The sequence below is a fragment of the Acromyrmex echinatior genome, chromosome 4, assembly GCF_024713525.1.
Source record: "Acromyrmex echinatior isolate Ae372 chromosome 4, ASM2471352v2, whole genome shotgun sequence".
In the NCBI taxonomy this organism is placed as follows: Eukaryota; Metazoa; Arthropoda; class Insecta; order Hymenoptera; family Formicidae; genus Acromyrmex; species Acromyrmex echinatior.
In genome coordinates this window covers 3,223,335-3,236,781 of record NC_141855.1, presented here as the reverse complement: position 1 = coordinate 3,236,781, position 13,447 = coordinate 3,223,335, and the positions used below count along the sequence as shown (strand labels likewise).

The 13,447-nt window shown below is 30.3% G+C and overlaps 1 protein-coding gene across 2 annotated transcripts in view; it reads right to left on the bottom strand.

Annotated features, from left to right (window-relative positions):
* Gfrl (Glial cell line-derived neurotrophic family receptor-like) overlaps positions 1-13,447 on the bottom strand; it is a 354,141-nt gene that overhangs the window by 38,010 nt on the left and 302,684 nt on the right. For both annotated transcript variants that reach the window (XM_087405786.1, XM_087405787.1), the window contains exons 8-10: positions 5,201-5,306; positions 4,962-5,114; positions 750-887 (exon numbers count right to left, since the gene is read on the bottom strand). In XM_087405786.1, the coding sequence (XP_087261912.1) occupies positions 750-887; positions 4,962-5,114; positions 5,201-5,306 (397 nt within the window). The remainder of the gene's footprint in view (positions 1-749; positions 888-4,961; positions 5,115-5,200; positions 5,307-13,447) is intronic.

Here is a 13,447-nt window from a genome sequence, read left to right as displayed (position 1 = left end):
CCTTTGTCCTTATATTTTTTTGTAAAATTCTTCGCAACGAGCGAAAACCATGCAATGGAAACGGGAACAAAATTGACACGTAAATAATAATGTCCAATTAGAACGACGCAATCTTATCTCGCTAAGTAAACCAGGGGAACACCCGATTAAACACCGCAAACACGTCGTCCCTTATTTTTTCTCGCAGTTTTGTCGGAACTTTTTCAATTTTAAAGTTAAATCGCGATTCAACAAGATTTATACGCCCGCTAATGCAATATTTCCTTAGTCAAGAGGACGTCCGTCCAAAGTGCAGGACTATGAGCGATGAAGTGATATGTTCTTACCTTCTAGATTTGGCGGCATGTATATGAGTATCGCTTTAAATAAATCCGCTAATGCATTGAAAAAACTATTTTATCTCACAGAGATTTCATATTCAACAGTATCTTTGTTAAGACAAAATTAACAGTTATTAAAAACCTTGTTAAAAACTTTTATATTTGGTTATACAGTTATGGTAAAATGATGATGTTGAAATGATCGTCTTATATCTATTAATATTAAAGCTTATATCTGTTAATATTAAGAATGTTTGTTCTTAAAACATGCACCTGTTTGTGTACCTGTTTCAGTCAAATTTACTACACGTTTCCAGAGATTTTCCTTTCGTTCAATATTTCTACATTTGCGCATAATCCGTTGTGTATGGATAGTTCATGTAAAAACATGCAAATTTTCAAAAACGTAAATATGACGCACTGCCTCACCTACAACTCCTGTTCTCTTTGCAAGTCTCGGCTAGACTGTGACACGTTGGCATTTCGGCACCGTCTATGCGTTGCGCACAAGTTGGATGCATTTTCTCTTGCGCCACTATGCACTCGTCCTTTTTGTTGTCCGTTTTCCTGCAATGTGAAAAACATAGACGAGTATATAATAAGATTCAGGAAATTATTTAAAAAATTCTTTAAAGCACACTTTTATTTATACAGAAGTAAACTCCAACAAAGTTATGACTGTAATTCAAAACAAGAAATAATTGATGTTAAAAGAAAAATATCTTAACATAAAGTTTGCACTACACGTATAGATAACAGACATTAAAATTTACTTCAGATTTATTTATCGAATGAAGCAAGCATAACAAAACAAATATTAAAATTATCATTATAATATTTTGTAAAAATTATTTTATGTAGCATTAATGATTATATACCAATATTTTTAATAATAGCTTAATTAATTATTAATTAACTTTAGCTTCAGCTGAAAGAGCTAATCAGTTTTTTTGTATTGCATTGAAATATACGATATAGGAATGAAAATAATAATAATTAATTCATGACTTCATTTTTTGATTAATTTTTTAATTAATGCAATCCAAGTATTATAGTACTTAGAATTAGTGTTTTACCGAGAAACGGCAAACTGTGTGTTAATTATAGCATGATTGATAAAAGATGAATGTGGTGCATTCTCGTTCTTTTAATCAGACGCGTATTTTTTTTTATTTACCCGAGTTTTTTCCTATTCGCAGTCGTTCAGTTCTTATTTCAAAATATAAAAGAAGATTTTATGTAAAAGACTGCAACGAGGATTCGTGGGATAAGAATAAGATATGAAACGGAAGCGGAAAGTTTCCGCATTGTGTCGCAACCAAAAGCTACTTAAAAGTTAAAGTAGGCTCGTTAAAAAATACGAGCTTTTCGCGCAAGAGGAATATTACGGTTGCTTCGAAAATTTCATCGAAATTGTCATTGCGAGATCTCCACTCGCCTCTATTTCCCACTTGATATTTTGGAAAAATTTGTGCGTGCAATTTCTGCGAAATAATTTCTCTCAATTGTTATGAGCGTGAAGTAATTTTGCAAAAAAATGCAGTTATCATAATATGAGATTTAAATAATACGAAACAAAAGCTATTCGAGTCTTGCTAAGTGTCTTTTGCTTTAAACAATAGTCTCAATAACTAAAATAAACTTTAATTTTATATGTATATGATCATCTTAAATGATATAAAATAAATACTTAATAAAATAAAATAAATTAATAAAATAAATACTAAAATTATTACTGAGTTATCTAATGCAAGACATAAATAAATTCTATCTACTAACTTGGAACGCCTTTGAAGAGAGTAAACACCTAGAAATCATAAAGGGAATCTAAAATAGGACAAGTGGCCAACAAATTACTATTCAGATTACCGTTTTATTTTAGATAGGTAGATGACATTTTGTTGGCTGCTCTTGAAAATAAGTGAAAATATTTGAATAATATTCTAGATGTTTTGAATTTATTACAAGAACGTCTACAGTTTGCCATATATTAAAGTGAAAAATAATAATCAACTAAGTTTTTAAATATATTGTTGATAGGAGATATGGATACTATCATTTTTTATTTCTTCTTCATAAAATCACATTTTTGGGAAGATATTTGAATACCTACTCCAGCGAGACTTGAATAGCCATGTTTCATATTATTTTAATTTATTATTAATATAAGATTGGGTTGTATGCACAATGTGATGCTGTACGGATCGTAGTATTGCTTAATATTAAAAAAAATAGTTTAATAATCACGAAAGTCCCATTGTTCCCTCACATTCTTGAAATTAAGATCTTTGATTATTTTTATGCAAAATATACGAATATAAATTAATTCTTCCTTTTCGTATTTCTCATCTACTAATTTTCTATGATATTTACTAATCTTATTTTAAAAACAATTTCTCAATCTTTAATTTTATTGCAACCGATTAAAAAATTTATTAGCATAAGAGAAGACTAAATTCTTGTTTTATTTAAAATTTAAAAAAATATAGTAAATGTTACATTTAACTTGCTAATGTTCCTACTTGTCAAAATTTTAACCTGTATACATTATGAAAGTTTTTTTTATACATATAAAGAATATTAAAGATCGCGATGATAAGATATCAATGCATAGAAGAAATTGCGGCTTGTTATTACGTCAACTTAGTTTCTCATAATGCACCAAGAACAATTGGTTGCAATCATGCGTCCCCTCCATTCTTTATTCATCTCTGCAATTCTCTGCCGCATTGTGCGCATTATTACTTCCATCCGAGTTCAGCTGAATGCATGACGCAGAGATCCATCGGGAACATGATCTGGCATTTCTGTCAGTTAAACGTGTTTTCTTTTTCGTTATATCGGTATGGTTCGGCTGCGCTTAATGCCGGATGCAATGTAACGGGCACTACTCGGCCATATGTATCGCGGGGCACGCATTGTTTTGCGTAGCGATTCGAAGCTCCGGCTTCAATTGCCTGATATGCAGAATTTTGAAAAATTTTTCGCCGGCGCGAATGTGTGCGAACGTAATTAGAATGCGAGTTAACAACGCGTCCTTCGATTAATTCCAAATTAATTTACGACGGCGCCGACAGTTGATTCGTCATCTCGCGCTTGCAGCTGCGCCACTACTGTTACAATAATCTGTTATTAATTCACGTTGCGTCGTGCATTGTGTCGCGGCATAGTCGCTTGCATAGCGTCTGCGTTAATATTTTAATGTAACTTTCTCACGACAATGCACAGCTAATTAAACATTCAATGCCGATAGAACGCAATCGAAAAGAGCAATCGTTCCAGTATAGTTATGTCGATAAAAATCTTTCTGCTGAAAAGAACGCTCTTAGCGAGAGATATGAAGCATGCAATAAACTTTCAAAACGATAAAGTATACTTTATAGCGATATGTGGTAATCATAAAAAAGAAAAAATGAAAAGCCCATGTAAGTCTATCTATTAAATAAAAGTTTTATTGTGTGTGTGTGTGTGTGTCGCGTGTGCGTGTGTGCGTGTGTGCGTGTGTAAAGAAAATATAACAAAGTAAGAAAAGAAATTATATAGCTGAACAAGTTATACAATGAACCTATTAATATCAGAAATGTAATAGCAGTAATTTACAAGATTTTGTACAAGAGCATACGAACTGTTCCTAAAGTAGTAATTTTCTAATTCAAGCTTAAATTTGACAAATATTTCCACTAAGTTTGGTTTTAGAGATCTAAGAAAAGACATTTCTTCTAATAGATATATGTATATATAGTAAAGTTTTTTGTTAAAATTAAAAAAAAATCAAAGTAATAAGAAAAGCACATAAAAGTCAATATAAGATAGACGTATGTTACAAAATTTATTACATAAAAATGAAGTATAAAGTTTAAATTCTCGATTAGAGTACTCTTTAGTATATACATTTATATAATTCAAAATTAACAATTCACTAAGATAAGGACATATAAATAGAAAGTTAAATTAAAACATTTTTTTTTATAAGATATGTTTAGGAAAAAATTAAAAGTGTTACGTGTTTTTGTTTTATACAACTTTGTCGATTAAAGCCTATCAGTAATCGCTTAGGATGTTTTTATTTCAATATACTCTTGGAATGACATTTTTTAATTATAATTATTATTCTGATCGGAAAGAAATGCTACATTAAAAACTAATGTGCTATATTTAAAAATTGACTTGCTATCTTAAAAATTCGATCTAATGGAATTTTTCTAGCCATAGATTCGAACTCAAAATACATTTTAAAAAATCGTTTCCTTTTCTTGCATTAAAAATTATTTAAAATTTGTAAATTAGTGTGATAATAGAATTAATCCTTTAGTTACTACGTGCCATTACATAATAGTTTCCTTTTAATTTATTCTTTGAAATGAAACGCCCCTCTAATAGCTTCTCTAATAAAGATCTTTTGAGACAAAACGCCACTGTAATAGCTCTTTTATACTTATAAATGCTCTATTATGCCTCGATATCTTGCCGCTGTTAAATAAGAATATGTTCTCAATCATTTTGATCTACATTTGTTTCATCGAAAAGACGTTCACGTTTCTTAATCGAATTCCGAACTGTACGTATACAGAGATACGGAACCACGTCCAACTTAACTGTGTAATCAAAGGGCTAAAAAGCATTGCTATCTATTTGATTAACCTGCAAAGGCAGAAGGCAATTTCCACGGAATGCTTGTGATTGGCGGTCTTGTAGAAATGCTGTAACGCTTCCATGCACTCGTTCCTCGCGCACGTCGTCGAGTCGCAGTGGTTCAGAACAGGTTCCAGCAGATTCTTGCATTCCGGATCGTTTCTGAGTAAACAAAAACGTTCCACGTATACTTTATCTCGTCTGCAATGACTGGTCTTAGTTACTACAACGAAAATTTGCGAACTTACTTGCAGGACGTGTAAGCATGATGGCACGTGCTGGATAAGATCAGTTTCACCGGCTGTTGTATCTTATCGATGTCTGACGTAGAGGACGGTGGCTCCATACCCGCCTCTGCGAAACAAGCAACGTGTCAATGAATGGAAACTGCTGATCTAATTGTTTATAATTAGAGACAATCTGCGATTTAATTTTTAAAAGATCGCAGAGAAGTTATAATATTTTTGATAATAAAAAAGAAATACTCTTTTAATTTACACAAAAAATTCAGTATTTAAAAATTTTTGAAGTGTTAAATCTAGGTGCAAAATTAGAAATAATAAATTGAGTATGACATGCTACATTATTATCCAGGAATTTTTAAAAGTAATTATCATTACTTGTTATCAAGTTAAAAAAATTATTTATTAATTACTAATTTACTTAAGTAATTCGTTATCATTACCGTTACTCACAAAGTAACGATTCGTTATTCTACTATTACTTTTTAAATATTGAAACAAGATTAATCTACAAATTTTGTCATATTTTTTGTTAAAATGTTTGTAAAGACAGTAAATAATGACACTATATGACATTGATACGTTAAAACATAACTGAAAAAAGAAATGCTTTTCCAGTCCGAGCTAGAACTTTGTGTATAATAATATTTCAGAATGAATTTATATACTAGCTAGTTCTAGGCAATTTTGATTTTAAAACGCAATCCGACTAAAGTGATATTTTTTATTAGGTGTTGGAATTAATTCGTAGCGTTTTACAAGTGATGGGAAGTACTTTCATTAATGTATTTTTTAATGCTCATGTGAAATAAATAACATTCTTTCATTAAAAAACGCTACGAATTAATTCCAACACCTAATACAATAATGGTCTATCCTTTATTTCTGCACTTTCTGAACTTGTGCAATAAGTTGAAGTGAAACAAACGTATATTTATTTCGCTTCAACTTATTGCACCGCATGCACCAGAGAATGCGGGAATAAAGGACAAACCTTAAATCCTTTATCACGTGACATTACTTTCGTAAAACTTAAACGATGGTATCCAGTAAAATTTGTTCCTATATTAATACTGTATTGTGATTCGTTTTTAGATGTCATAAACAAATCACAGAGCCATATTAACATCTTAAAACATTACTTAAAACAATTTTCAAGTAAGAACGAATTATGAATACTGACCAAAGATTGAAGATTAAGAATATACAAAGATTATAAATAGATTTAAAAGATAAATTGTCATAAATAGGTTTAAAATATAAAAACTAACAATAAAAGTAATTGTAAAACTCGTTACAGTTACAAAAAAAGATAATGTCTTTATCAATCCGTTACAAGAAAATAACGATGTTACAAGTAACGAATTACTTTCAATCTCTAATTTTTTCGAGTAAAATTTTCTTCGGAGAGGACGTTTTGGAATGTAGTCTAGATATACATTTTCTGATGTTTTTCCATCTCAACAAATTGAAAAGAGGAAAGTCCGCGTGATGAGTTAGAAATAAACTTGACATTCAGAAGAAGATACGATCGCAGGATCTAATTTATCTCGACTCATGATGACAATGTCATGACGACATGTGGTCAATGTTTTATTTTAATAATTAAATATGCGTTTAAAAATAACTAACGTAAAATATTCATTGTAACCAGCGAAACTTTTTCAATTAACGTCATGTAATGCAATTGTATATCAGACATTTCGCATTTGATAAAGTGAAAAACATCATTTATCATAAATATATCTATTGTTTTACGCACGATGTTGAAGGTTTTTCCAGCACAAATTGAAACGCAAGCTTCTATCTACTATCGATTGATGCATCGAGGGATGCGTGTAACGTTCTTTCTTTCTCGAAAGTGATCGATATCGGCATAGTTAAATATGGCACCTTGAGTTTCACCTGTTCTTATCCATAATGCACTGTTTACACAGTCACAAGGGAGACCCACTTTTTCTTGCCGGAGAATACAAATAAATGATAAATCATCAACGTCACACCGACGGCGTCGACGCACTGTAAAGCGATACTTATCGTTTCCTTTTTATTTCCAACTCCATAAGAATTATGAATTCATATCAGGACAAACAGGCAATTTTTTATCATCATTTAAATGCAACGTTATTAAACCTTAAACTTTAGATTGAATTTGTTTGAATTCTAAGATATTTTGTATCGAATCTTATTATGCATTTACATCAATTTTAAGTAGACATGTATTTCCTGTAAACTCTAAAAAATTAATCGTGATACTAAATATTCTCTCAAAGAAAACAATGAGCTATCACGAAAATCCTTGTTAAAAATATCTAGTTCTGTAACAAACTCGAATTTGACAAGCGATTGTCCGAGGGATGGATACCCGATGACAAATGATCGCCATCATTAACCAACATCTTCTTTTCGATTGATGGACTCCGCTGACGAGGTTAACGATTGCGGGGAGTATCCGTGAATATCGAGAAGGAAGAATGAGACTACCTTTTTGGTACGAAGGAAAAAAAGGGTCTAGTAAAGGTCATTCCCCATGAGAAAAGCCGCTTCACCAGATGACTGGCCATAAGTCAACCACCATAAAGAGCGTGGCTTCGACGCATTTTATTAAGACAAACGAGCGGCCGCCTCTCTTGCATCCCTTTAGAGGCCTTTAATCGCACTGAATCGTTTGTGAGTTATCTGTATGCGTGTTTGTTTCGCTATGGAAAAAGAGAAGTCAATGGTTGTTTAAAGTTTTAATAAAAGCACAGAAATAAAAGCAGGCTATATGTATGTATAAATATGTATGTATCTATATATACTTAGTGACCAATCTTTCTAAATTAGGAAAGAGTTCCAAATTTTAACTCTTCGTCCCACTTTACATGTCCCAAATTTATTAAAATTATTCCTTTTTGAATGTAAAAATAATAAATGTAAAATGTAAAATAAGTAAAAATAAAAAGCGAAAATAATAAGTGTGAAATACAATTATTAATTAATATGTGAAGAATTTTATGATTTTTTATTTAAAAATACAGATATTACTGATAAAATACATATTTAGAAAAAAAAACAATTTTAAAAAGTAAAATCTTGTAACTTGACGTAATTTTTGTTGTGATCTCATGTGATGTTGTACATTATGTATTATTTATAAATATAATATTACTTATATGTATTCGTGCTTATGTGTATCGTTAACAATTATTTAAAAATTAAAATGACCTAAATAAGATTTAGAATTTGATAGAAAGAATAAAAACCATAATGAGCCGATGCAAGTATAAGTGCACAAAAATAATAGTTTATTCATATTGGTAAACGTTTTGATTATTTTTTGGGTTTTTCTCTATAAAAAAAAAACAAAAAAACTGAATATTATAAATAATCTAACGAAAAGCAAACAGGGATAATGTTATAAAAGGAACAAATTTTAAATGCTAGTAAAATCGTCATCAACAGTATGTATGTAATGTGATATCGATTTGTCGGTTTCATAATAATTAAGAACGTAACTAGTTGAAACTAAAATTTAATATCAGTTAAATAATGTGCTAGCACTGCTAGCCAAGTCTCAATCATATTCCAAAGAAGTAATAAAATCAGAATGTGTTTAAAATTTAATTTTTGATCGAGCCAAGAGACTGGCATAAGGTCAGATATTCTCGTTTTATCCTTCTTGACGATATGTCACAGTCTCTTGGCTTGATCAAAAATTAAATTTTAATTTTAATTTAACTTTTAAAAAGTAACTTTCCATTCCGTGCTTATACAACGTCCGTCGAATCGTTTCTTTATATGCGCGCAGTTAAAGCAAAATAAAAATAATTTTATAACTGTAACTGATAATCTATAATCACACATTCTAATTCGGTATTTAAATAGTATTGTTCGCAAACTTAAATGCAATCATTTAGAATTATAAGGAACATATACGCATAACGACAAATAACAAGGAATCGCAAGAATAATATTTGGTGTGCGAAGAAGATTTAACAAAAATTCGAGAGAAATGAGTTTATTATAGGAATTAAAAAAGAGATAACAAATGTGACGGTTTAGTAGGAAAATGGATTGATCAATTACTATTGCGAATAATTTTTCATTACTCTTTAATGTAATAAATAATTTACGATTTACGATATAAATAAATAAAAAAAAATAACAAAGCGGTTATACACGACGCGAATTTATTTCTTTTTAAACTGCTTTATTTCTTGCTTCATGAGCATTTTCTTTATTACACACACCTTAACACACTTAACACACTTAAACATCTACGCTTCTCTTAAATTAAAATATTTTAAAACCAATCTTTATTTTTATTAATAGATTCATTTTGGTATAACTCTAATATATTATATTAAACTAATAATGACAAATTTAAATCAATATTAAACGATTTTTTTCTTCATTTTTTAAAAATATTAAATAATATTTAATATTTTATTAAATATTAATAAAAATTGAAGGGAAGAAGAAAAAAATATTAAACCATCATAAATAATCGAAGTCTGACAAGATTAAAATGATTCTAAATACTATAAAAACATAAATCGAAAAGCACTTAAGAATTTTCTATATACAACATCGATATCGCAGATTAGATACGATCGACGATTATATAATACATAGAAAGACAATAACAATTTCAAGCAGCAGTAACTGGAACTTATGTCACACTGGCTTCTCGAGATCGATGTCGAGCTCGTCTTTGCATCGCGAAATATATCGGTCAGGTGAAGACCTCTTCAGTGACACAGGTGTGCGGATGCAGAAACTTGCTCGGTAAGTCGTTAGACTCTCAAACCAACGAGATCATTTGCTCATGGAAAATGGAAAACGGCTAAAACGCCACAAGTGAAACACGTACTTATTCTAAGCACAGCACTTAAACTGTAAATGGTGTCAAATACTCAGCTAGTAATGTAGATTGATCAATTAAAGTCGAATCAACGTCAATCGATGTTGAATCAGTATCGATTAAACATTGATTGACCAATTTCTGACTAGGTAGAGAGCTCTCTTTTTTTCGTTTCTTTTGTAAAAAGAAACTTTATTAAAAATGAAAAATTTAATTTAAAAATCGTTAAGTAATATATAACTTATACAGTTAATATTAAAAACATAAACTGATTAATCGATAACAATTTGATTTTTATGTGTCAATCATCTTAAATCAAAGAAATATAAAAAATTCATATGATATCAACAAATCCGTTTTATTTTCATAAGAATTTGTAAAATAAGTCACAAACTCTACCATTAGTTAGACACGGCACGTAGGAACGTAAAATGATGAAACGTCCTGACAGGAGCTGTCAGGACATCCCAAACCTTGGCCAAATCCAGGTTGCGGTTTATATCCAGCTCCATGTTCCTGTGACTTCTATTAAATTTCATTTATTTTTAACCAAAAAATAACAAGAGTCGTGAATACACACGTCTTTACACATAGTGATTTTTGTCACCGTACCTCGCAAAGTTGACGGGAATGCAAATCGCCAGTTAACGAAATTGCAAGTTTAACGTCGACGCTCATGACTTGTCTGTCTGCGTTGCATATTCAATGTGACGTTGAACTGGCGAAATATACCGACCTTACACTGACGATTGAATACGATTCTTAAAAAGGATCAAGATTCACGAGATAATTCACTTCTTCGTTCGTCGCTAGATTCAAAACCGCTAATTCCTATTCGCAGCGGCTAATTCATTCGCGAGTTTTCGATGTTGAACTGGACGAAATCGGCTGAAATTTATAACACTATAACAAACTCTGCGAATAAATTCACCGAGCATGAAATTTGCCTCGTGATTATTCTCCGCGTTTTAACGAATGATTCAACCATGTCGGTTGAAAAGCTCTCATCATACACGCCCGTTTCCGGATTAAATATTAAACATACGATGTAAAAATTAAATAAGATACGTTGCCCATGAAATAAGTCACCTGTAAATGTAATTTTAACAGAAAGTCTGACGATCTCGAATAAAACTTACGATTTCTCAAAACGATTTTTCGTGTGAGTAATTTCTATACCTGTATTAGAAATTTTACTTAATACGATATTTTATTAGAGAAATTAAATTGAGATCAAATAAAATTTGATTATATTTTATATATATACTTACAAAAAATTTCCTAAATGTATTAATTTAATTGACGTAATCACATTAATTGCAGCCAGGTATAAGTACAACCAATTACAATATAATATTTTATAAATATGTATAATATTAGCCTTTTTTAATGAAATTAAAATGTGGCTATCTAAGCTATTCTGATATATAAAATAAAAATACAGATAATGTACAATCCATCAAACGTGACAATTGATAAATGAGCGAACGTGCTAATTAATCATTAGCCCGGTACCGTAGAGTGGTCTTCCGATTTTATCCGCTATTTATATATATTTCAAACCGCAATGAATATCCGTAATTGATCGGCCAACCGAGTAATTAGCGCAGCTGTAATTGAGAGAAAATCGCGTTAAAGAAGCGCGCAAAGCGCTGAGCGGACAGCGTTTCCCGATCGCAATTGCATTTCCCATATTTGACGTTAATTGGCCGCGCGGGCAATTAGTTACAGTAATAATTGAGGAGAAACAAGATCCACACCGGTGCCAAAAACGCCGACTAATCGCGGTGTTATTTATGATTAGTCATGGCGTGAAGTCAAGCAAAAAATCTCCCAACATTCTGACATTATTTTAACTTATAAAGGTAATTTACATGTTTCCCTGCGTTTATTGTAGTTTCATTCTATAATTTAATTAGTTATTAATTGAAATAACTCTCTCATCTATAGGCATGTTCGAATTCCCACCCGGGTGCTCCCCGAGTCATCCTTGTTTAACATTCAGTACACAACAAGGATAGAGTGATATCTAGGTGGCACTCCGGTGGGAATTTGAACCTATGTTGCAAATAGCCTATGTTGTTCTCAGCAAATTGTGACATTTTAATAAAAAACGAAGTATCAGTTTTTAATTATAGAACTTTAAGAAACTTTTTGAAACATTAATACTTTCATCGAATTTTTTACTTTATTTTATTTTTATGAAACGTAGACACCCTTGTCAATCTAGCCTTTAATAATATACTGTAGACAAAAAAAATTGTTAATAGTATTGTTATATTTTAATAAATATTTATTTCGTATAAATAAATATAAGATTCTTGCAACGCTACAATTTTGAAATAATTTCTTTTTGTATTCAATAGCACTTTTACAACATGAGAGAGAGAGAGAGAGAGAGAGAGAGAGAGAGAGAAGGAGGGAGGGAGAGAGAGAGAGAGAGAGAGAGAGAGAGAGAGAGAGAGAGAGAGAGAGAGAGAGAGAGAGAGAAAGAGAAGAGTCATCATTTTCATTAATAGTTATCTATAACATATAAAGTGACATTACAATCCGAAGCGCCACTGAATTAATCATTAGTTTTACTTCTCATTATTATTTTGTAATTAGTTCCCTTCTGTGATCTTTCTTAAATGTATCCGTAATTATATATATATCAAAACCATAGATTACATCACGATGTTAATTAATTAGCAAGAAACTAACTAAACTAGTTTGTAATCGGTGAAGAAAAAGTTTACAATGAGCAATTTTTTTGTTGGATAGAATTTTAATCACTCGTTTTTCACGGTATTAATTGCTCTATGATAGAATTTCGATGAGTCAATCTGAATACAAACCCATTCAAGTTTTTGCTATTTTCTCTTTTTTTTTACATTCGTCATTCCCTTGAGCACGATGTACAAATAAATAAATACGATATAGAAACAAAATCATTATTGGCACTATTCTAATTACGATGTACAATGTAACGTGTTAAAGATATTATTAATTTGTAATATTCTAAAAGTTCTAATTTTTTAAATAAATTTTTACATTTTTTAAATAAGTCATTAGAGCAAACAAATAATGTAAAATATTTTATATATTTTAAAGCATAGAGAGTTTTAATAATTGTCATTTAAAACATGAGAAAATGATAAAAATGATTACAGTTATTGAAGTTATCACATTGCAATACAATATTTTACTATATTGAATTTAAGAAAATAAATAAAAAATAAATTAAATGGTTTGATATTAAATATTTGTACCTAAAAAGAAATCACAAATTATATCAAAATTTTGCCGTTTTAACAGTTATAAATTCATAATGTTATATACTAGACTTGTGTTTCAAAAATTTATTTTGCTTAATAGATAAAAAGTAAAGAAATAGTTATTGTACAAAAATAAAAAAAAAACATTTC